Source organism: Varroa destructor, unplaced genomic scaffold (genome assembly GCF_002443255.2).
Source record: "Varroa destructor unplaced genomic scaffold, Vdes_3.0 BEIS01000005.1, whole genome shotgun sequence".
Lineage (NCBI taxonomy): Eukaryota > Metazoa > Arthropoda > Arachnida > Mesostigmata > Varroidae > Varroa > Varroa destructor.
In genome coordinates this window covers 36241261-36265015 of record NW_019211458.1, presented here as the reverse complement: position 1 = coordinate 36265015, position 23755 = coordinate 36241261, and the positions used below count along the sequence as shown (strand labels likewise).

At 39.9% G+C, this 23755-nt stretch overlaps 2 protein-coding genes and 1 long non-coding RNA gene across 10 annotated transcripts in view; 2 read left to right on the top strand and 1 right to left on the bottom strand.

Moving 5' to 3' along the window:
• LOC111250903 (phosrestin-2-like) overlaps positions 1-4842 on the bottom strand; it is a 40786-nt gene extending 35944 nt beyond the window's left edge. The window contains exon 1 of one of the 5 annotated variants that reach the window (XR_015329482.1): positions 4311-4842. The gene's annotated coding sequence lies outside the window, so the exon portion shown is untranslated. The remainder of the gene's footprint in view (positions 1-4310) is intronic. The other 4 variants (XM_022806847.2, XM_022806849.2, XM_022806848.2 and 1 more) reach the window with 4 other exon arrangements.
• The window catches only part of LOC111251308 (uncharacterized), a 54812-nt gene continuing 32355 nt past the window's right edge, over positions 1299-23755 (top strand). Inside the window, exons 1-2 of one of the 4 annotated variants that reach the window (XM_086991759.1) lie at positions 1299-1798; positions 12834-12935. In XM_086991759.1, coding sequence (XP_086847885.1) covers positions 1796-1798; positions 12834-12935 — 105 coding nt within the window. In that variant the 5' untranslated portion in view covers positions 1299-1795. Of the gene's footprint in view, positions 1799-4853; positions 5167-9909; positions 10148-12833; positions 12936-23755 lie in introns of those variants that run through there. The other 3 variants (XM_086991760.1, XM_086991761.1, XM_086991763.1) reach the window with 3 other exon arrangements.
• LOC147755627 (uncharacterized) lies at positions 5161-8326 on the top strand. The gene is made up of 2 exons (XR_015329483.1): positions 5161-7253; positions 7485-8326. It is a non-coding gene; the product is annotated as an uncharacterized LOC147755627 (long non-coding RNA).

Here is a 23755-nt window from a genome sequence, read left to right as displayed (position 1 = left end):
AATCTATGGAAAGGCTCTTACGTTGTTCATTCGATAGCTGACCTTTTGCAAATGTATTATTTTCATTTTCTGGTCTGTCCAGACCTCCTGTAAAGACTCTCCTCAAAAGTCGTATCCCTTATAACCGAATGCTATGGATTCGCGTTGAAAGAAACCACTTACCGCTACTAGGTTCGTTCGTGTTTACCGTTATATTCCTATGAATGTCTTTACGTTCCGGTATATGCATTCTGTATTCGGTATATATATTCTAAGAACACCCCTGCATTGACCAATGCACGTTCCTACACCCGTTTTGTCCATGAACGTCATTTAGTAACGATGATATGGCATCGTATCTCATGTACAAACATTTTGACCGGCACTAAAACTTTACTTAAAAAAAATCAAGCGCAGGTAAAGCAAAATCGATATCGGCCAGTAACACTGCGTTACCCTTAAACGAATTATACAAATTCAGAGGCCATTTCAGATGTGTTTGTGTATATATCATGCCAGCTTCACACTGGAACATTTTCTCCTGAAGCTCCACGCATTGATAGGAGCATCTAGTGACTGAACGTCCAATCCGTACCGTACGTGGTGCATCTGTAAAACGTATGTAAATATAATTTGTTTTGTCTAGCATGCCCAAAGGTATCAGCAGCTGGAGTTTAGTTTGCTTTTCGTCTAATATAAAAATTGTCGCTCTGATACAGCAGTAGAAGACGGACGGATGCGTTTCCTTCCAACGCAAAAAATAGATAAGGGCATCTCATACCACCAGGTCAGACGGGATAGTCAGTGTTGTCCTTGACAATGATAAGCGCGTGTGCCATAATCTAGTAACTCGTAAAGACACTGCAGTCGAGGATACAGGTATGCCATCCGGTGCTCGCTTAATACCTATTCGCGATAAAAAGATTGTGCTGTGACTATGAAACAAGGCAAGACGTACATTACATACATACACACATACAAACATACAAGCAGGATTACTTCTGCCTTACCGTCTCTGGCAAGCAATAGCCAACATCGCCTGATAGACGACGCCGCAGTAGCCAAATAATCCAACAAAACGAAGACGCCAAGTTTGCCTTTACTTTGTTTCATATCAGCCATCACACTTGCTTCTCCATGCTAGTCATACGACAATAACCTTGTTGCAATGCAGACTTTTACATTCGTCATGTCTTTTATACATCTTTTTTTTTCTTTTTAAAAAGCTTCTAGTTATTCTTTCTCTATGTCTTAGTCTCGCTTTTCACGACGCGCTCGATGCTCAACGGATGAAATAGAAGCAACCGTGTAATGTTTTGCACTGAGCCTTCTTTTTTGCCTTCGCTGACGCCATTGCATCACTACCCAGCACCAGCTGGCAGCCACAGGAAAGGAGACAGCAGACCAGCCAATCGTCCTACCTAATAAAATAGTACAAACGGATAGACGAGGCAGTGTGGCCGGCCTCTCAGTATCACACAGGCCATGCAGCTCCACTCTGTCACCGTACTACACTCGAATCCAGTCGCAAGCTAGGCGCGGGCGTAGCTGACGGAATAGACCGAGTCTCAAGCGCACACACACATAAATAGAACGGCTTTGTTTGGGCTGTTAACGATATCTATGGCCTTCCATCTATGCACTGCCGGTAATTATTCTTCTTAGTTAAACAAACATGTAATACATAGACGGGCGTAATGTGTGTTGTAGGACGTGGTATTTCAAAGCGTACGTACATGAGCTACGTGTATGGTGAAGTGCTGAAGTAAAAGAGAACCATTTCTGAAAAACACGAAAGTATAATTTGGCAAATCATATGGTAAGTTGGCAGGCAACTTGTGAAAAAATTGTGAATTTATTTGATACAAACAGAGCGACAGTTTACAAAAAAAAAAAAAGGTAAATTCAATACTGTGGATTTTACATTTTTAGACGCCACTAAGAGTAATCTAATGAGCGAACTACACAGATTTACAAAACCGTAAAATGTGCGGTTCAGACAAGCATATGGTTGTAAATCGATGGCTCTGAATTAGATCCGATGCGAAAACTGCGTGGGTTGGGCTCTTGTAAGACTTAGAATCACTGGTTGAACATACGGTCTTAAACAGCTATTAAAGACAGAGTTGTATGGGATTGGACGCTTTACTTGAAACAGAGTAGCTAAAAAGGACATTGTCGATAATACAACGGCCTATCCGTACGTAAAAGCAAACCGGATAAGGTTTGCTAGGGAAAATTGTCTTCAAACATGATGCAGCACATACAACAAACTGAAAAGTCTTATCAGGTAATAACTTACTGCACTATTTCTTTCGAAAATGTGTTCTACCGGTTTCGCTTCGTCGTGTTAACGGCCAACTCAATCAGCATAGTAGAGCTAAATCTTAAAAAAGCAAGCTTAATAACGATCTGTGTATAAACTATATTTTCTATCTAGGCATGACCAATCGGACAGATCTTTTCGCGTTACCGCTTTTTATTTGCATCGCCAAATATGGCGATATATCATTTGTTTACACTGTACCATTAGTCCATCGGTTTCGTTCATACTCGTATTTCTTACATTCATGTAAGGTAGATATTCATTTCATGCTCAGCACAGCCCTTACACGGAACAGAGCTTCTCACCTGCTTTTAGGCGTTCCCGCACCCATCGGCTAGAGGCTACAATGCCTAAATAAGCATTTTGAAAAGTAATGGGAATAGACTGGGTTTCCTGTAGAACACCTGCACATTCAGGCGAGGCATATGAAGTTATATTATCATGTATACTAGAATGCACCGCCTTGGGTAGCACCACTCCTCCAACACTCTATACATGGTTGTTATCTCTTTACATACACCACGTTCACACAACATATAGTAAAAATAATTTATAAACATATACTGTATAATCAGAATCCCTCAAAAACCTATCCGATACGTATAAAACTAAGCTATGATACTTTATCCCAAAGTTGCATCAGTTCAACGAATTCAACGCCGCTACCATTACTTAAACATCAGCTCGAGGGTCCAAAATATAATATATCCATGGTACCGCAAACAGGTAAATTTTATCATCGCATCGCAGCTACCAGTATTATGAGGAAGGCAAGCGGTGTCGGTCCTTGGCATAAGTCAACCCGTTTTTTAGTGGTAATATTTGACGACGGCTATGTAATAATTCAACCTTAGGATTTAACGAAAAGGAAAAATATAATAATGCGATACCCATACATATAATTATATAAGTAAGTATTTGCTTTGTGTGATGCGACTATAAAGTTTACAAGCACCTTGAACAACAGCGTCCCTTAAAAAGAAAATAGGATCTCGGCGCACTATAAACGAATTTTATAATAGACCGTTTAAAGTTAAACCTATTTGGCTGATTAGTTGGAAAGGCGCGAAAAGGTAACTGTCACATAAAATCTATTTTTTCTAAATTTTTCGATCAAATTTTAGAAATGCAACCAATTAGACATATATATGAATAGATTTATCTACGGTTTTACCTACTGTTCAGTAGTACAAGTATGGAAACTTGCAATCTCCTTCGGGTCTTAACTTGTATTTTAATGTGGATCGTAAATATTGTATAGGTGTACGACGTTGAATTGCATTGTATATAATATGTAGTTATTTGCCTAACCTAACCTAATACTCGATCAGAGGGGGCAAAAGAATTGAACCAGATATAACGTGAACAAATGTCGTGTATAAGTTGCACGTCAATCACTTACTATTCAAGTGGGTTTTTTACGATGCAAAATGAAAACTATTTCCTAAGAATTTGTTTCGCATATAAACGTTTATATATATATATATATATATTCATATAAACATTTAGTGGCATCGAGTACAAGTAATTGGAATTGTATCTTGACAAGTAGTTAGACTACTCCATGATTAAGACCTATTTATGATACGGTTTACCTGCATTTTCGTAAAATGCTAAATATATACACTGTTCATTTCACATGTTACGGGCATTAGAACTACATGTTTCTTTCTTATATATGTTTTTTTTTTCTCATAGTTTATAGGATGTTATTAGTGGCTTCAAGAATAACACTTCTACGGAAGAAGAGGGCTTTAAACGAAGTAACAGATTCATTTAGTTTTGCCCAATTTAGAAAACGATACAAGGAATGCGTATAATTTGTTTGCGCATTGTAAATATCGTACAGTGTATGTTGATCTCTGGATTGGATTCGTCATAAAAAAACAGATCTGACATTCATTTAGCTTTGACCTGGAAATCCGTGTCGCGCCCTCGACTATTTTCTTCCGCTGCACAATCAATCGACGAAGCCACATGACCTTTTACCAGGATTATCACTTACCAGGATTATAGCAGCCTAGGTGGAAAAGTGCGTTTACAGATGAAACCTAATGGTCAGGTATGAACTATTGTCCGATATCTTGCGAATTTATAAAACGCCGCACTCTTCTTCTCTTTTACTGAAGAAGGAGGTACAAAAGCACTTTATGTACACTCACGTAGCGAAGCTGACATTGCACGAATCTAATCAAATCTATGAATATATAGTTTATTTAGCTTCATCGCACTCGTTTCGTGGTCCTTTGCTTTTGTTGTTGTTATTATTAATCCGAATGTGTGGGAGTACTTGTTACGCGGTCATCAATGGCAGCTTACGAGTTCTATTTGTTGTTCACAAAACACCAATAATGCGCACCACAACTCCTGATAGGCTTTTTTGTTTACTTATTGCTGAGCACACGATTGCAAACTATTTAGTAAATAAACTTGAGGTAGATCTAGGTGAGTGAGATCCTTTGATTCATCGCATCGCTCTATATAAGACGCACCAGTGGTGCTCACATGAGCAGCCGCTGCTTGAACTCAACGAGCACCCTCTGAGGTAACTCCTGTGACGTGCAATGTTTATGACTTTTGTGTGGGAAAGTGGCAGGCAGGTGTGGAAAGGGTCGCACTTTACTCTTGCCCATAGGTCGGGAAGGGAAGCCATAACATGGAGGTATATGGACCTATAAGCAGGGATTTTTCGTTAGATACCGTGTCTACGGGCCATGTAGCAAACTTGAATGGCTAAAGTTGGATTCCTGGAAGCTTTCTAGCAATTTGCCTTCGAAGATTTAAGGTGACAACGGTCGTATAGTTCTTCCTTCTATATATGCAGCTATAGTACGAATGGCTATATTCGAAATCGTAATGAGGCAAGTGACAGGAGCTTATCATTCACTTAGCTGTTTATTTTGTTTGATAGTATAGACGGTGCACGAAATGTATCTATAATAACCTTTATAACATAAAATATAATCGTTAATTTCCAATTACAGATCAGGCAGCTTCAGGAATATATGTCGTATATCTTAGCCAGTCTTTTTATAGCCACGGTTATTACGAGGCGTCGTGTCAAACTACAATGATTTATTTGCATAGAGCGTTCCTATCAACGGTTCATATTTTGCGCCCTTACGATAATAGGTGTATGACTAATGTTCAATTCTGTCCTTTCACTCTACTGTCCTGCACACATATGCACCACGGCATACATTTGTTGAGCCCCACCCGCGTCGTAGAAAAACAAGAACATGCTGCTCTCGGAAGGCCATGTCGCACCGCAGGTTATAATGCAGATTCAAAAAGCGTACACCGAAATGGCCTATCAATCGGATCAAAAATAGCTAAAATGAACTAGAATACTGTTTGAAATAAACAACACAGTAATACATTCTTTTAAAAATAATTGTTCGGTATTTACGTTCATTTTACAGCTCTTTTAGCGTAACATATAGAGTTAGATTTAACGTCGCAAAGTACTTGCCCCTTTCATAACTTACGTGCTTCATTACGAGTTATTAATCTGAGTTTATATTTTACGTCCCGTAAAATTTAAAATGATGCCCATTGCCCTGAATGCTAATCTACGTTTCACGCGGTTCGGTTTTATGCATGCTTTTGTACTTTGTCGTTGCTGTTTTTTTCTGTTTGCTGAGCGTAACTTTGATGAGGCCGACCATCTTGAGAGGCAAACTGGACAAGGAGCCTAAGTTTGTACCTTGTAATTATATTGTATATATATTTCATTACAAATAATCTCCTGCGAAAGATGATGTTGATGAGAATTATATGTCGTATTTGAATGTACCACGAAATGTAAAGAAAAATAAACTAGGCCAATTCCCCAGACGTACACGAGTGTCATCAGAATGAAAGGGATTGACTGAGGTTTCGGCCACCAGGAGTCCACGGTCAGAACCATCCTGTAACCCAAAGTGAATCTATTTCAAATTTCTCCTTATCCGAGGTTCCTGTGCAGATTCAGTTTATGAGCCTCTTCTTCACTCTGCGGTGGAAATCGAATTTATCCTTCTCTTTTTCTTCCGTTTAAACAGTACGCCGAACCTATGAAGTCGTTAATGAGCTATAGATGAAGCAATTTGGGGAGTGCTGATTGTACCGTTGCGTTGCACCCTGTCCCTCTTACGGCTCTTAAGACATGGCTATCCCTCTGTGTAGCTCGAATGCAATACAAAACCATATATCTATTTCCGTATGTTGCTTGCTGTCTGTTTTATAAGCAGTTTTCAGAAAAAACAAAAGCATGTCAAAGGTCGTATAGATGGCTGAATGTCAGCTAAACAAGCTATCGTAGGTGTGGCTCTGTGGGAACGTCGTGTATTTGTTAGTCCCTCCTGTGCAACTAAGGCCTTTATTCGACAATACGCGTTTATCCTTAGTTAGCCTCCGGCGGGCGGCAATGGAACGCCAACAGGAGAACGTCTTTTTATATGTCCCTAGTTCTGATTTAGGTGTCGTTCAGGATAATCTCAAGTAGGTATTTTGTTAGACAACTGAGACCTCAGCTATTGATCGAGTGCAATTACTGTACAGTGACCTGTACGGGCAAATTTCAACGGTTAGAACTTTCGCAAGGCCATTAATGGCTGCAGGGTGACACGTTCAACAATAGAGAATTAACCTATTAGGGGTGCAATTTGAAATCGAAGAAACCCCTGACAACCGCAGCTGATCACGATGAACTACTTAGGGGCGTCATCTAGCGGAAGATCCGTCTGTATGTCAGTCAAAAAAACGACAGATCATTGCTGCTGCCTCTTGTATTGCACGTCTGGAGGCAGTAAGTAGTCTGACAGAAGCGAACGTAATGCTAGGCCGCAAGAACAAGATCCCATTCGCCAAACGCTTCAGCCCGACGCTTAGGTTCCCATGACAAATGGCTTCAACTGTGGGTGCGCCAGTGTTGATCGACAGCATCCTGACAAAAGTTCTCCATCAGGTATGCTATTGGTGCTATACGGAATCGGTCTGTGCTTTTGCCGAAACATTCGCATGTGCCTGCTCATGTATATACGTCGAACAAATAGTACATAGTTGGACAATTGCTTGTAGCACAATTAGAATGTATCTGTTGGCAGTGAGCAATGAGAAGAAGCCTTTGGTATATGTCTGCCAGGGAATGAGACAAACATGAGCTAGTACCCACCGTTGTTAACCAAACGGAAAATAGAATTGTGTTTCTAGGTCAACCTCTAAACTACATGAACAGCGACGCTAGCTACATTGGGACCGTGTTTAAGAAATCCAGCTGTAGCAATTTCCATCGGTGGCTACATAGGAAGAATAGCTTGTTCGATCGTTTTTCGAACGATGACTTACGCACTCCAGCGTGGAGGTTTTTCGGAAGGTACGAGGCAGCATCGTCGAAATACTTGCCGCAGCCGCGTAAGTTATATTAGCGACTATATACCATTTAAGCGGTGCCTTAACATCCAGGTCGATCGAATAACCCGAAAAGAAGGATATGAGACAACTTTTTTGTCAACGTTGCTTACTCAACACGAACTGGGTCACAGCGTGTATCAGATCGATGTCATTTTCTTGTTCTCATCAACAGAAGGGTTCGTCGCCTATCAGGGTGTCCGCTATCCTTTCAACCGTCGGAGGATGCGACGGAAGCGTACATTGTGAACATAATTACCAAGTATGAAATAGATAGTTGAACACCTCGCTATTTAATACGAACCCATATATCGTCCACACTCAGTTCATATAGTATCAGTAAATATGAGGTGAATTCTGAGGTGAGTTGCAGCAGCCGGCCGATAAACCTTCCATGAAAGCGATACGTCTTCAGCGATACGTCAAGAGAGACAAAGCATTCACGCTAAGATGAACGCTAGTACTAGCGAGCACTAGAAATACATGTCACAATTTTGATTCATTGCGTGAATATCGTTAAAAGTACTAGACCGGGATTTTATGTACATTCAAAACGATGACCAATGACCCAGTCATTTTATTAAAATTCAAAATTATTTTAGAAATAAATATTTTTATTATTGTTCTCTGTGTTAGCGTGAATTCCTTCTAGATCCAAATACGCTATAATATAATAAACGGATAATTAAAATGAAATATTAAAAAAAAAAACGCTTCGAATGTTTTGGAAGTGTTTCTCGTTCTGTCCGTGGATACATTTCTCATTTATTGTGTACATATCTAGGGTTTTCTCGATGCTGGACCCATTCAATGTTATTGAAGCGTACGTTTTCACACTGGTCAACTGTGGAGAGCTGCGCTTTCCTTTAGAAGTCGGATCGCTTTAGAGGGCTTTAGAAGGGACCACATCCGGCTATAAGGTCGTCTTGCCAAATCGTCCATTGTGTGATTAGAAAAAAAAAGGAAACACAATTTAGCTATGCCGCGACATTAAAGTTCAACGGACTATTTAGGAAGAAGGATAATCGCTCGCAGTAATTTGACTGTTGCGGACACAAGGTGAGCGGCGAAAATAAATCAAATCCTGTTTCGTTGCACCGTGCACCTGGCGTGCTAGGCCTAAATTAAACGCATTATCAGATTTCTGTATGAGACTTCTGGCTTACCTGTAGTAATGCGTCTCAACTAGACAGGGTTGAACTAAATCGTTGCTGAGGACACGCGCACGCGATCAGTTGAAGCGTACTTGCATGTACAGATCGTGTTAAACTTCAATCTAAAAGTAAACGCGAAGACCTATCGTAGAGGTAGAATGAGGTGGGGGGGGGTCGGTCGAAATGAGGCAACGCAGAATGGATCAAAGGTCTTTTGAAGGCTGTAAAGTCTTTGTTCTACATATGCTAAAGTAGCAGTAATTATATATGCTAACGGTTGGATGTGAAATGAAAGCTTTCCAAGTGTCAATTCTTTTTTAAAACTTATATAGACATCAATGAGCTTCGAGAGATAGATTCTTCAAGTTTCAAACACTTCATTTGCAAATGCTAACGGATTGTGAATTTTAGTTCTGCCTCTAAAAAATGACCATAGCCCGTAGTACGGCGAGCACTAGCGACCTGTTAACTTTAAAAAAAAAAGCTAAATATATTTAACAAATGTGTTTATAGAAAAAATTTACTCTGCTCATGCTCCAGTAGATAAGTGCAAGCAAATGACATCAGTGAAACTAGGCCTGGTAGTTGGGTGATATCTGCCCTATAGGGCCACTCAAGAATTTTCTCGAATAACGTCTAATTAGAGCGCTTTATATCGTCGATTACAAGTTACTTTTACCCAGGCACGTTTATTGTATCTCTTTTTCACAGACGTGCAGCATGACCTATGGCAGTCCCTTTCAGAGTATTGCAAAGTAAACAGGGATAATGTATTCGTCATTTCTTTATATGCTTCCCTTTAGCATTTACGCGCGAGGCTAGCGCGTACCACTTGAAAAAATGCTAAGAAAAAAAATCTGTCCGCCCGCTGCGCGTCGCATCCAAACGTAAGAAGCAAGGAATGGCTCATTAGATGCTCAAGCGGCTGTTGAACGTTGTCTTAATTCTGACTTGCGAAGCCTGAAAGCACCAGCAAACCAAGTAAAAGTAAAAACGTGTGGAATAAATTTCGAATTAGCATATTTTATTATCTGTAAATACTTAAACTGAAACCAAGACAAAGCAAAGGCAAAATATTTTTTACAAAACGATTCGTGCAGGCGGTATATGTAATTAAATTAAGTACTTATCTATAAAGTATTTGCTTGCAGTGCGTACCCGAACTAGCGAAAAGCATCTTAATTTTCTAAATACTGCAGAGAGCCACGTTTGACCTCTACAACAGATAGCATTAGTGAGTGCAGTCATGCTCTCACCATACCGAGTAGCCTGAAATGCCAACTTATACAAACAATTCGTAAGTTACATGGATAATCAGAGAGATAATTTGTTAGAAATAATCAGTCAGAAGATAGAGACAGTTGTGATAAAAAAATAATGCCTATTGCTTTTATAAGGTTAAATGTAAGATCTAGAACCTAAACGCGATAAACGATCTTTTGATATAGGTAGAAACCGTCTGAGTGAGTTAAATGGCTGCGGTGATTTCGTCTTATTTATCGAGCATTTAGCTTTGATCAAGTAAGGGTCTGTACAGACTGAACGAATTTAAATCAAGCGCACTGCCTAAGGAATCATTGTATATATACCCTATTTTATTTACTCCACTCCTTGAGCTACTGTGCACAACACAATTAAGATTTCTGACTTCTATAACGCTCTTTTGGGCGCGCCTATGTGGTCCTCGAAATTTCCGTCCCACGGGTTCACGTAGGAAACAGTCATTCATTTCAACCATAGGATTCTCTCTGTGCGCGGGCAAGTTCCTCCCAAACTGTTGGCGGCCCGTCATATCGGAATATTTTCTTTCAAATTTCATTCAAGCCTTTGATTTATTAACCAAACTCTCTAGCGATCTCTCCGCTCTGATGGGCGAAAATCCCATGGTAGGTAGTTCCGATTTTTGTGAAGTGTCATTAAATGACTACGATGCAAGTGGGTTGCCCCTGACGGAACATTTCGGAAATACCTGCACACTTTCGCACACCGTATGTGTCAATCACGTTCATTCTCCAGAGCAGAAGCATGGAGTAGGTCCGCACAGAATAGTCAGACGGTAACGTGTCGAGCGTACAGATTATCGTCAACAGTCGGACATCGTCTTCACGCACACGACAATAGCAGTCTTGCCACTGGTAATCTACCTCGCTTTTTTCAGATCCTTGTTCAAATCTTTGCCGTTTCCTATTTGACAATAATGTATAATGGTCCGAGCACGACAGCTGCGTAACACCGACGCGTTTCTTTCCTCTTAAAATCTTCATTCTAAGTTAGTGTTGATGACGATTGCGTACAGCGAAGCAGAATCATAGCAAATGCACTATCATCTGAATAGTCAGTATCAGTCAAGTTCGCCGTATGCCAAGTATGGTAGCCCCCGCTATCCTAGAACAACTATCTGAGTTCCGAACATTGCGTGCGACTGTGACTAGTAGTTGATACACGTATCGTACATTTCGATCGTGCGGCCCCATCTTCGCCAAGTTTGACCTAGTACTTAAGCTTGAAGGATGGCTACGGAATGATTCACTACGAGGCGTTTAACCTGCATGAGACAACCTCGGTCTGTCCTGCACGGGTCATAATTATCCTGACAAAAGGGATCTATGTCTACGTAAGGTATATCCATTTCGTCTTGTATGGTTAAGCGATACATTTAATTCATACGTGCTGCAAATACGTTGCAAATTGCTAGCCACACAAACACAGAGCAAGCGGACCAGCAGGGAAGGCAAACCCTAACACCAAATAACAATAGCACTCATTAACGATCATCATTCATTTTCGGGAGCGATACTCTCAGGGAAATTGGAAATACAACCAGAACCATTATTGTGGATTCAATTGCCTCCGCTTTCACTTCTCCTGCTACCGCCCCCATTGCCGCCTCATCAGCCCTTATCGGAACTGGCATTATTACTGTCATCATGATCACTGTGGTAATAATCATAATACAGTAACAATGTAATAAGTTTCGTCAACCTCATTACCGTTATCCTATTTGCTATAACAATGGCTTGAGCCATACGAACTATTCGCCAGCAGTCGTCGTTCGTTGCGTCAGACGTGCGCTACACAGTTTTCACTGGCGAGTCCAACGTTAACGGATGCAAACGAAACGGAACAAAGTAGAGTACCGCACTCGGGGAGAGAAAAACACAAAAGGAAGTGCTGGCATGTACGAGGAAGACATCGAGTGTTTATATGCGGGTTTAAAGGAAAGGGTCAGGGCAAAGCGGGAAAAAAAAAAAAATTAGCTTATCTTTTCATTCTCGCAGCTTGTGTTTCTTAATTAACAGTACTAGAACGGGTCGAAGAAGGTAGAGATTAGGCTCAGAGGCTGGGAGCTATGAAAGCAAAGTTTGTTTTAGAGTTAAACGAGAGCAGCATGACGTGAAGAGCGCTGTGCTATGGGGAGGACCCATTGAGGTAAAAAAGCACGGACTGGCCATTGGTTACACCTTATATACCTCTTACCTCAGCAAAATCATATTTGAAATAAGAGCGTCGAAGTGTACAGATAAAAGAAGCAGTGGCATCGTCGTCTCACTCGTCTGAGAAATTCGAGCCTTCGTGCAAAACCCTATGTCCAAGGACAAAACACAAACATTTAGCTTACTTCAGGCTTTCTGTATTTACTGCTTGCATAAAGTGCTAAGAGATGACAAATTTCTTTCTGATAATAAGTGTATCCGTGAATCAGATCCAAGAAAGAAGGTCACAAGTTAATGTACGTGCTTGATTGCAAACGTTTGGAATCAAATGTTATACCTGGTTTTGATGCAGATATGAAGCACAGAAATTTGGTAGCTTCTTTTAAATCCATGCTTGTGGCCTTGCCAACTTATGGAGTGATTTGGGTAGTAAATGAGAAACACGTTGAACACAAGATGAACGATGAATAGTATATATACTTCGACTAAATCTTATAAATACTAAACGCTTTCATTGTATCATGGTCTGCTAATTAACTGTGGCTGTAGGTAACATCGATGCTTTTGACAACGGTGCATCTGGATCTCTTTCGCGGGAACGCCAGGAACATGCAAATGCATTTTGCTCGTTTTGTGTCTCCGAATCAGCAGGTAGGGAGCCTGTTACGAGACTACTCATCAGCACAAGGAACGCGGCGAAACTCGTTACCGCCCTTTCGCTTAAAGCTCAGAGCATAGGAAATGACGTTACTATGATGCCGACCCTTAAAACATACCTTAGACAACAGACGTTACCTAGGCCAGTCGCCCAGTAAACTAGGAGGTTATATTGGAACAATATGGCTGGCTTGATGTTTCGATAGTATCAGATACATAACCATCGAGCTTCATGTACGATATACGAATTGCACGAACTTTTAAAATTCACAAGAGCCCTATTATTAAAAGCTCTTGTGTGCCATCAGCACATACACCTTCAGTGATGTTGATCAGTATCTGATGCTCATCATTATCGATATCTAATAATTCTATTGTGATAGGTTACAATAATCACACTTGAAACCGTTGTCCCTATCATAGGATTCTGATGTATTTTATAATTCTTGAGGTGTTTCGGGCGATAAAAACGTTTTTGCCTGTAATCGCTTACATATTTTAGCGTAGATATCCCTGCGTATCGCTTTCAGATTGACGGAAACCAATTGGAAGGTATACCATATATGAACAACATGTACGAGAGCGATATGGTGCTAACGGCCACTAGTTGTGCTTACCATCTTTGTTAGAGAAAATAACCATCCGATTTACGCACACCATCCAAAATATCCTCCTTGTGTTTACACGATTCTTATACGGTAGCCAGACTTGTCAACGATAGATTTATAATATGATGATAACATACGGCTTACGACAAACGATCATTCTCCATCTGCAGTTTGCTACTCGCTAGAGCCGGGTTTTCACCCATAAATCCCTCGGGGTTTTCTGGAAAATTGCATCGGGATTTTGTTATCAGTGTAGCATACGCGTAACAGACAGACGCTGTTCAAATTAGCGTCCACGTTATGATATCTACGTTGTTCCTGTGTACAAACGCTCTTCGAGAAGATAACACAGTGGTTAGGATAGACTGTTCTGATCTAAGTGCACGAGATGTTGAGCTATTTTGCGAAAATTTAAAAAAAAAAACAAACATATTGGCTAATAAAATGAAGACGAAAACTTAGCGTTCAAGATGGCGCTGGTGTAGGTGAAACGGGTCCGCTCGTAGCGCGCACAGAAACTGTACTTGAATTACGGCTTCTAAACCGTTCCTTCGGGAACGCCGTTGATCACTGTGCTCCAAAGAAAATCCAATTCAACAGCAATGTCAAGCGAATATCGAATTCGAACATAACAATTTAATAGTATCGGGTAGTCGGAGAACGTAGCTGTCTTCTCCAGCAGATAAGACGAGAAATTCGAGGGGAGTTCGGTTATTCTCTAATAGGGAACATTGGAAAAAATGTCCAAAAAAACCGACCAAGAATAGGAGAACTCATAGAAAAACAAACGCCAATCACGGACTATGTACCTGTCAATAATGCTGAATTTTTCATTGCATTGAACGCTTTTCGTGCGTTCAACTAGGCTAAACGTTAGAAAATCACAATGCGGTCTCAGTAATTGCTATATAACCTGCATTTGCATCAATTGGTCCTTTTCTGTTTCGAAAGAGACCCATTGTTTTGAATAGGCCGCAAATATGCAGCCATTGCTAGTTTAGATTATTATGGTGACGTGGCAAAAAATTATGATGACATATAATAGTAATGACATCATTTCATAGGTCTGATAGAGAAACTCCAGCAGGACTCATTCCGGCTAGACCTTCTGGTCCTTGATACTGTATCGAAAAGGTGACTCCGAAGACCTGTTCACACAGTAAAAATAACCAAAAGCCTAAGGTTAAGCATGTCTTTTTATTTTACTCACTCTTTTATCAGAGTATTCGAAACTAGCTAAATATGTCAATTGTGCGTCAAAAGTGTCCTTGATAGCATATTAGTCAGCCGAAACTATTAACCGAATACTAGCTCGTACGATAAGCAAACCATTTATTGCTATTATGATGATACGTTAAGACGAGACGTTCTGTGGAAAAAGATACGCACCAAAAATGAGACTAATTCTATTAAAAAAAAAAGCTTTGTTAAAAATAAACTAGTCAATTGTTTTCATTTGATAAGCATTTATTTATTTGTCTCAGTTGGCCCCTTGAAAGGAAGCTTTACACATGTGCCACCGGTTTTTCGTGTTTTCAAAACTTTATTCAAATTTTATTGTCAGTATAGCCACCAGTTCGGGCATTGATTTTTCTATTGTTCTTCCTGTCGTATCGGAATGCTTCCTGCTTAGAGTTTTTTTTTTTTTATAGTTTTAGGAATAGGGAAGAGGTTTGGTGAATACGAGGTATGAGGCAACACGCACATTAAGTTTTTGTGAGTGAAACTGTTGCACGCTTAGTTTAGTGTGAACCAGCGTACCGTCGTGAGAGAAGACCCGGAACATATTGGGTCACACACAAAACGGACCCGCACCATCTTCGCAAAGCTTCTTGGTAGCACCCTTTGGTGACCGTGGAGCCGGACGTCGTGAACTTGCAATGAACGATTCCACGACGACTGAGAAGCACCACGTTTTCGTACGTGATTGCTGGCACAGGTTTTCCAGGATAAGTATCAACTTCGACGGACACTTTTGCGTCTTCGAAACGCTTAAACCATTTACTTTCTCGAGCTTCACTCAATTTTTGATAGGTATCCTGCAACATATGCAGAGTATCTAGACGGCTGATTTTATTTTTTATGCAAAGATCCTAATGCAGATTTGTTGCTCCAACAGGGGAAAAACCGTAGACGCGCAATATATAGACTTATTCAATTTCAATAGAAAATTCAAGATTGAGCCAGTGTATAACGGAAGCTTTGCTCTTCTAGCCCAAACTAGCGTGAACCAAAGCAATTATGTAGTGGCGCAAAAATATAAACGATTAATTTAAGTAGTATTTGATTAAAGTAAGTTTTAAACAAAGTGGTATTTGATTTTCTGGACAGCATTCGAAGTTTCAGAAATCTTAGATATCTTTTCGTCCTCCGCTCTTCGCGAGTTACTCAGCTAACTTTTCTGATATTTAAGAGGAGTCTGAGTTTTGAACAAACATGACTACGTCCGTGGCCTCGTCGATTTTAACCTTGTTGTTGATTATATCAGGCGTAATTAGGTATCATACGCAATTAAGGTGATTATATTTGATAATCACCTTAATTACATCAGGCGAGCAAAAGTTAAATATGATCTCGTGCAAAAGCACAGGTATTACTTAGGCGGCAGTAGCAAAAATTACAGCTAACGAGCACACCGATACATTTCTAATGACAGACAGAGAATTTTCGGGATGAGCCTCCAGCGTCGGCTGAACCACTCAGACTCAGCTAAATGTACAAAAACAAAGTGCTTATGAGTAAACAGTGAAAATGCTCAGTTTATTTGAGAAGAGTTGGATTTGTCGAGTGAGTCTGGTTATTTTTACGTCCAGGTGAAAACGACAAGCGAACGAATTGAGATAATGCAAAGCGGGTGCCCCGCAGATCGACTAGAGTTTTTTGCTATAACCGGAATTATGTTAGTATGCCTTTTGCACGTCATAGCGCATTCAAAAAAATAGATGCTCCGTTTACATGAGGAACCAGCACGCAGACATTTGGGTTTAAAGCATAAAAAGATAAATATTGGGTTTTACACTCGATCCAAAACATTAAGTGGACTTCGTTCCAAAGACTAAAGCTAAATCAAAGTAAGCACCATTACATCTCCAATGACTTATGCAATAGAAGTAAAACCGACCATATTCTCCTTCCCAAGCCACACTGATATACCGCGACAACTAGGGGGTGAGAGAATACACTAATGTCTTCTAATCCTTAACAAAGGGCTACTGATCTGCTCTCCTTAATTGATTGTATTTAAAAGCTTACAGATATTATCTAAAAGAACCGTGACTGACACGCTATAGCACACGAAGTTAAGTTGACTGATCCGTGTTTATTCAAAGCAGACCAACAACACATCAGACATACCCAAGCGAGAGAGCTAGATAAGAACGATCGTTTTTTCGTTATAAGTAAAATACAGATGAGACACCTGAAACAGTGCCGTTGTAGATGCCAACACAGGATTGAGTACCTGCTTTACGCTTATCAACAACACACCAATGAGCTCCTGCCTTAAGAATGTATCTATTATACATCAAAAAGGTTTAAGTAATTTCGTGCAAAAAAAGAAATATTAATAATTTCAGCATTTGCTCGATCTGTCGAGCATTGTAAATGTCATTACACAATATACATTCATTTCTACAAGGTTATTTTTCTACGGTTATACTCGAAGTTCTGTAACATTTTACGTTCGTCTTGTTTACTAATTTTTGTGATGAAAACATTTACTACGCTTTCTTACGTCCCTCATTAAGTATCGTTTCGTCGCAAAAGGGATCTGCTCAATTTCAAATTCAAGTCAATTGCAAATTAATCTCCTGTCCGTTCCTTCGGTGGGCAGATAAAAACTAGTGCATCACCTTGGCAAACGCTACTCGTAACTTGGGCATACTAAAGCAAACGTACATGTGTGAACAGAACAGACAAAGATGTACTTACTCAGTTGCCATAGAGAGAAGTCGTTCGAATTTCTTTTTACGCATAGCATACTGTACCAGGGCATCAGTTGTTTCCAGCATGGATTACCAATGATCTGCGATAGCACCCTACTATCGATTTGATGAGGACATCTGAAGAGCTTATTTTCCCAGAGGAGTTTCATGTCCTATGTACCAACAAGACCGCAATAGATGTACTGCGATACCATGTTGTGAATGACTACCTGCTTAAATTAACGGGTTATATCGTATTTAATTATGAAAAATAATTTACTGCAAGTTCAAAAGATCATATCGAGTTGCCAACTGTGAAGCTTTGATGGACGCGTACTCTTATTGGAGAGGCGCGTCGCTAAGAAATTTTACCATAAATTTCCGTCATTTTTGGTACTGGGCAAACTAGGTTCTTTTACTTCTCATAATTTATACGGGGCTATTTTTGTAGTTCTTTAATAGGCAAATTGATGAGGTTCACAAATTTGGGCATCACCGTAAAGCTACTATAACTCTTTGAATTAGCATTGCGTTCGGCAAAGTTTCATCACAAAAAGTTGTTATAGTCTTTTGATAAAGACCCGTTTCTTTGAGTTCTCAGATATGTTCCCAGAAATAAATAATGAGGAATAATAACAAACAGAGAGGTTAAAAAAAACGTATTGGTTCCGAAACGTACGTGGGCTGGCACGATCTTTCAAATATCAATACTCATAATATTACTGCCTCATTGTCAATTATAAAATGCCTTAATGACGCTCTTTAGTATAGCTTCATAGATGTGTAAAAGTAGGGGATTAGTACAAACCATCTGGCGAAACCAAGCAGGGGAAGAGATCGCTATAAGCGAAGCCCTCTCCATTGCTTGAATGTTTAGTGGACGATCAGAGTGTGTCTACGCTTATAGTCCAACCCAGAGTGCTCTGCATTTCCTCGGTAAGCAAATAGAAACTAGTGTAGCATCGTAGCAACCACTAATCGTAACTTACAAGGCATTACGAAATATGACTGAACCCGAATGTTAGAGGAAAACAGCCGGCTCAGCGAAAAGAAAAAAGAGCCGGAAATGACGATTTGAGAGAAAAAGGTGCATCGCTGCTGCTTACCTGTACGACCGCCAAACTGCACATGGTAGACCGGGTATAGACCGGTAGAATAACCAGTCCAGCGAAGGCTTTTTTGTTGACTCGCGGAATTGGGACTTATCAGTTGGGTACATCATCATCGGCATCGTCGACCTGTTGCCAGTTGTTTGATAATGGGTTATTATCGGTATTTCTCCGCTGTTAGAAAAAAATGATTCTTAGTTAGGAGAAAAGGACAACAGTAGGATTCTTTTTAGTAATAACATGGTCACTCATAATCAAATTTCTTTATTTCTTTCTTTGGAGCAGACACATCAAAAACCGTAAAAAAAGTCCTTGTGGTTGACATAATGACAGGTACAGAGTTCTAGTTGGGGTATATTTTAACGGTTTTGTGCAAAACGGCCTTAGTATACTTTCCTTCGATTAGCTATGGGTATCATCTATTTACACGACACATCGGCCAGGTTCGTTTAGGACCCAGTTTTGCATAAATATCCAAAGTACAGCTAGATATTCTTTTCGGATTGTCGAAAGCATTCAAAGAAATCAGCAAAGACACAATTCAAGCGTTCGATGCTGGCAACTGATTTGTTAGCTTTTAGGATCATTTTAACTAAGGCCAGATTGTGGAAGAACCTTTCCGGTTAACGAACTGTGGATTCATAACGACGCTTGGTTTCTCGTAATGAAGTAGATTTAGAACGTAAGGTTAACTTTTGATCGATTTAAATAAAAACACGTATTCTTGTCAGTAGAATTTAAGGCTAAGCGTGCAATTGTCCTGGATCTGTGTTCCAGAGCTAATTCTCTAAAAAAAAAAAAAAACAAGAGGAATGTTTATGCACAGAAAAATATAATTTCGGGCCAGGTTTTCAGCATGAGAGAATAGAGGGGTTGGCTGCTTGTTGGCTTCTGAATAGATTGACAATTAATTTTCCATCGAATAACAATATTACTAAACAAAAAGTTGAGAATAATACAAGGTCAACGATAATAGAGGAGTGTTACTTGGCGAATAGGGATGAGTTTGAACTTAGTGCATCAGTTTTATAGGCCAGCAAGCGTACTTTTATGTCAGACATTTTTTAAGGCGTACAGCAGTCTCAGGTCTACCTCTGATCGGAAGTGGATAGAAATCCATATCTTAGACTGATGTGGCCGAATTGTGAACGGTTGCAGTGAACTAAGGAACGTCATTGCCAACGACTAAAGAAAATAGAAGTTTTTTTCGTGTGAATTATATTTGCGCGTCCTGCTTGTCCTATTTAGGTTTATTATTACACTAAGGCGTGGGGAGCGAGGCCACTGTGAGTTTTAATAGCTGATGAATACTATTCTATTATCATCTAAATGGATTTTCTTTTAAGTGTAGTTCGGCTGGCCTGGTCAATCAAACGCCTTCGTCAACTGCTTTGTCAAATAAAAAAGGGGTTTACAATTTCAGTGATAATCTGAGCACGCCCGAGACCGAGTTCAAAGTACTTTCTCCGTTTTAACTAGAATAATATGCAATCGAATATCGTACTGCCTTGGATTCTCGTCGAGTAGGACAAATAGGTTAAATAGGATTTCGTGACCAGAATGACTAATTTTGCTCTTTATCATTGCTTTACGGTTACTTTTTTCAGGACAATACAATTCATCATAAAATATGGCTGCAATCGACGGTATTGCTGGCAAAAATGATCTAACAATCGTCGGTTCATTCACGATAAATCGATTTCAATGTTCGCTTGAAAATTTTGGAAAAAATATTGCTCATTTGTGTGATTCACGCGATTGAAGTATACTATTAGTCTAAATAAGTAACTAGTACAAAATTAAATAAATTACTCTGCAAACACCGGCTGTGATTTTTTGCGTTAAGGATTTAGCAAAACGCTACGGATAAATAATGCAAAGGGCATCTGTTCATTGATCCTTTGACTGTGTCCAGGAAATATGCCAGTAAATTAAAAATAGATATAATTGTGTAGAGATGTTTTTTGTGTGTCCACTTGCTATGTACAAGGCTATGTAGTTTCTGTCCTATATTTGGCGCTGTTCTATCCGAGTACGGGTTAAACGAAAAAAATACCGTGATTTCCTACTAAATGCGTGCGACGTTCAAAGTATACTATTCCTATGGCGTTAGAAACGCGTATACGTATCCTAATTTAAATGCAAGATCGTCTGAGAAAGGAGATTATTTAAACGTAACTGTTTTTGAAAATACAAAGTCCAGCCTGTCTAGAACCTGTTCGTATAAAGATAGATATAGAATAGTAATTGCCAAATATTGTCCGATACGATAAACATTCACAGTGAGTCTTCAAATAGGTAGACCTACTCTTTGCCTTTTTCCATTAGGCGATGTTAATAAATGGAAAGTTTTGCACAAAGTCTTTCGAAGAGCTGTGAATCGATAAACAGAATTTTCTTTCCCTCAATGTATCTAACACCGCAAATATTTGTACCAATAACACTTCCTTGATGTACTCTGTGCACACACAGTTCGTTAATACGGTTTTTTAAAAAGATTAGCTCAAAATGAGTAACAGCAATTAATACACCGTTGGAAACAAAGCATTACCAAAAAGATGTATTTACCATGTTCATTTTTATCCTGGCCGACTTCCTTCCTGGGTTTACCTTGGCCGTGAGTTTTACCGTAGATAATTCTCGTATGTCTTCTACAGTTTATAGCTTCTGCTACCCAGTCGTTTCCAGCTAATAATCGTTTCTTTGCCTAACTTTATTACTACCACTTCTTTTAAGTGATGCCTCTCTTTTTTTGACAAAGAAGCGCTTATTGAACTGTAGTTGCACCGACACGCACCGGATTACAGCTTAATTGCGTATGAGTAAATAATTTAATTCGTCATTATCTATTTTGTTATGATATATAGTGAAAATGTTGTGTCGGCGAAACATTGTACGCTGTTATTCTGTTAATTTTTGCATTTAAATTGTAAGTGTGTGCGCTTTCATCGAAACGTACTTGGCTACATTTCCCAGAAAAAGTCTTTCAACAATTGCGCAATAACCGATATATATATTTTGTTGGCGAAGTATTCCGTGCTGAACCGTTGTCTTAGAAAGCAAATATATCTGGGCTTTTTGCGCGTACCGCTTACACGATACTGTCACGGATAGTCATGACATGCGACGATTTCTCTGCCCCCTGGAAACGCAAAGCCTGTGAACACACGCCCTTATAAAAGCCGATTTATGTCAGTGGTTGCCACGTAGAAGACACCTCACGGCTTTGAAACCGGCGGTGTTACTTAAGAGCGACCCCGTTGGTTTGCACGACGTGGCCTCGAGCAAATTTTGAGACTGCTGTCGGCCCTACAAAGCTTCGTACTTGAGAGATGGCATGTGAAAATGTCTGATCAGAATGTGGTGCTACCGCTATCACATCTGTCACATGCTGATTACAATTTGCTCACTACTCTGGGAGAAGACGATCCTCATACGCAATTACTGAATAGAGATTTCGAGGCGGCCAACAACGCCTTCTCGCCTTTCTCTCAAGTGTTTGAAATAGGACATTACCTTCCGCCACTAATACCGAGGTAAACAATCCGCATAGACGCCATGTTTCTGATACCAGAACGAACTCTGTGTTTCGTTTGCTAAAAGAAGTCTTTATAGCGCAGGCATGAAAGTAGAATAAAGTGCAATCTCCGCTTTTTGCCCTTGTCCAAAACGCTGACCACTATATGATAGCATAGACGGTCCCCAACTTTATCTAACCCATAGCAGTTTTTAGATGCCATAACTTCTCCAGAACAAGCGTAAATTCGTGCCTCAATCAGACAACGATCTTACGTGTTATGACATTGGCAAGCGTGTCATACTCTGTGGCTCTGACGACACGTTCACACGTGCCTGTGTACCACTAATTGACTAATTGATGTTTAACTCAGGCTCATTATCTATCAGAGGCCTTCTTTCGGTAATGAAAGGGAAAAAGAACATGTGTAGAGAAAACCAGTTGAAGTTTTTAAGACGCTGTAGCTTAATCTACGATCGCGATTTGTAAGGACACACCGAACTGATTAGTTCCGTAGCGGGATGACGCACCTCATAATGTCAGTCGTAGATATAAGAATTAATAATTTTCCCTAGAATGCTCAATTGCTCCCTTGATTGTTCTGTTAGTGAACATCGATGTCTTAATCTTTAGTAAATTGAACGACTTAGCGCCAGGTGCTAACAATTTTATCAAGCGCGCTCCAATTACTTTGTCGTAAATGTCCTGAACTCATGGTTCATTAACTAACGACTGCTTAAATTTTATTTCGCCCCTTCTGGCATATCTCCTAGTAAAGTGTCAAAGTCTGATGATGATTTTCACTAAATTTGTCACTAGAATACTACAAACCTGCTTGAGTATTAACTGCAACAATAGCAAGGTCTCCACCGTATTCTTCGCGGGATCGGCCCAATCACTAAGGAGTTGTTGGAATTGGTCGTGAAGAAAAAAGGTATGTCGGCAGTTGAAATCATTTCCTTCCACGCGAAATCTGCGTTTCTGACCCTTTTGCTATGGAAGTTAATGGACTTGAAATTTTCTAAACCCCTGTTCGAATTCCCGCCGCACTTCTCAAAAATCGTTCGACAATGTTTACAGAATACGGTGCTGTTTCCAATTGCTTACGCCAGATTCGGGAAATCCTCTGAGAAATTAATCTGAGCTTAATCTGGCTTAATCTATTGCTATCGTATTGAGTGTCCTCCATGTGTTTATGGATTGCTGTTAACGTACGCAGGCGATATACCAGTTATTGTCGGAGGATCAGACTCCGGCAAAACTCATGCCTGACTGAATGGTTACTTGCAGTGACAGCGGGACTGGCGCGACTTGAACGGTACCTGCCTAAAACCTCGGAAACCTTAGCACGTTTTTTACCTTCCTTAAAGCGTAATTTATCCACTGTCACAGATTTAGATAGAACCCGACCACTTTTTGCACCGAGGTTCTCTTCGTGGAATTTGGCATTACCTTTGATATGTTTGGCAAGCTTACGTCTCACTAAGAAAGTATACCCAGAATGCCTGAGTAGCCCTATGCTGTCTCTAGCAGTCCATGGAACTTACGACTTTTTACTTAAGTCCATTGTTAGTTTTCTACTGTACTTCTTATGTACTGAATTAGAAAATTACAGTGTTATAAATCTTGCCACCGTAGGTTAAATGTGACTGAAATG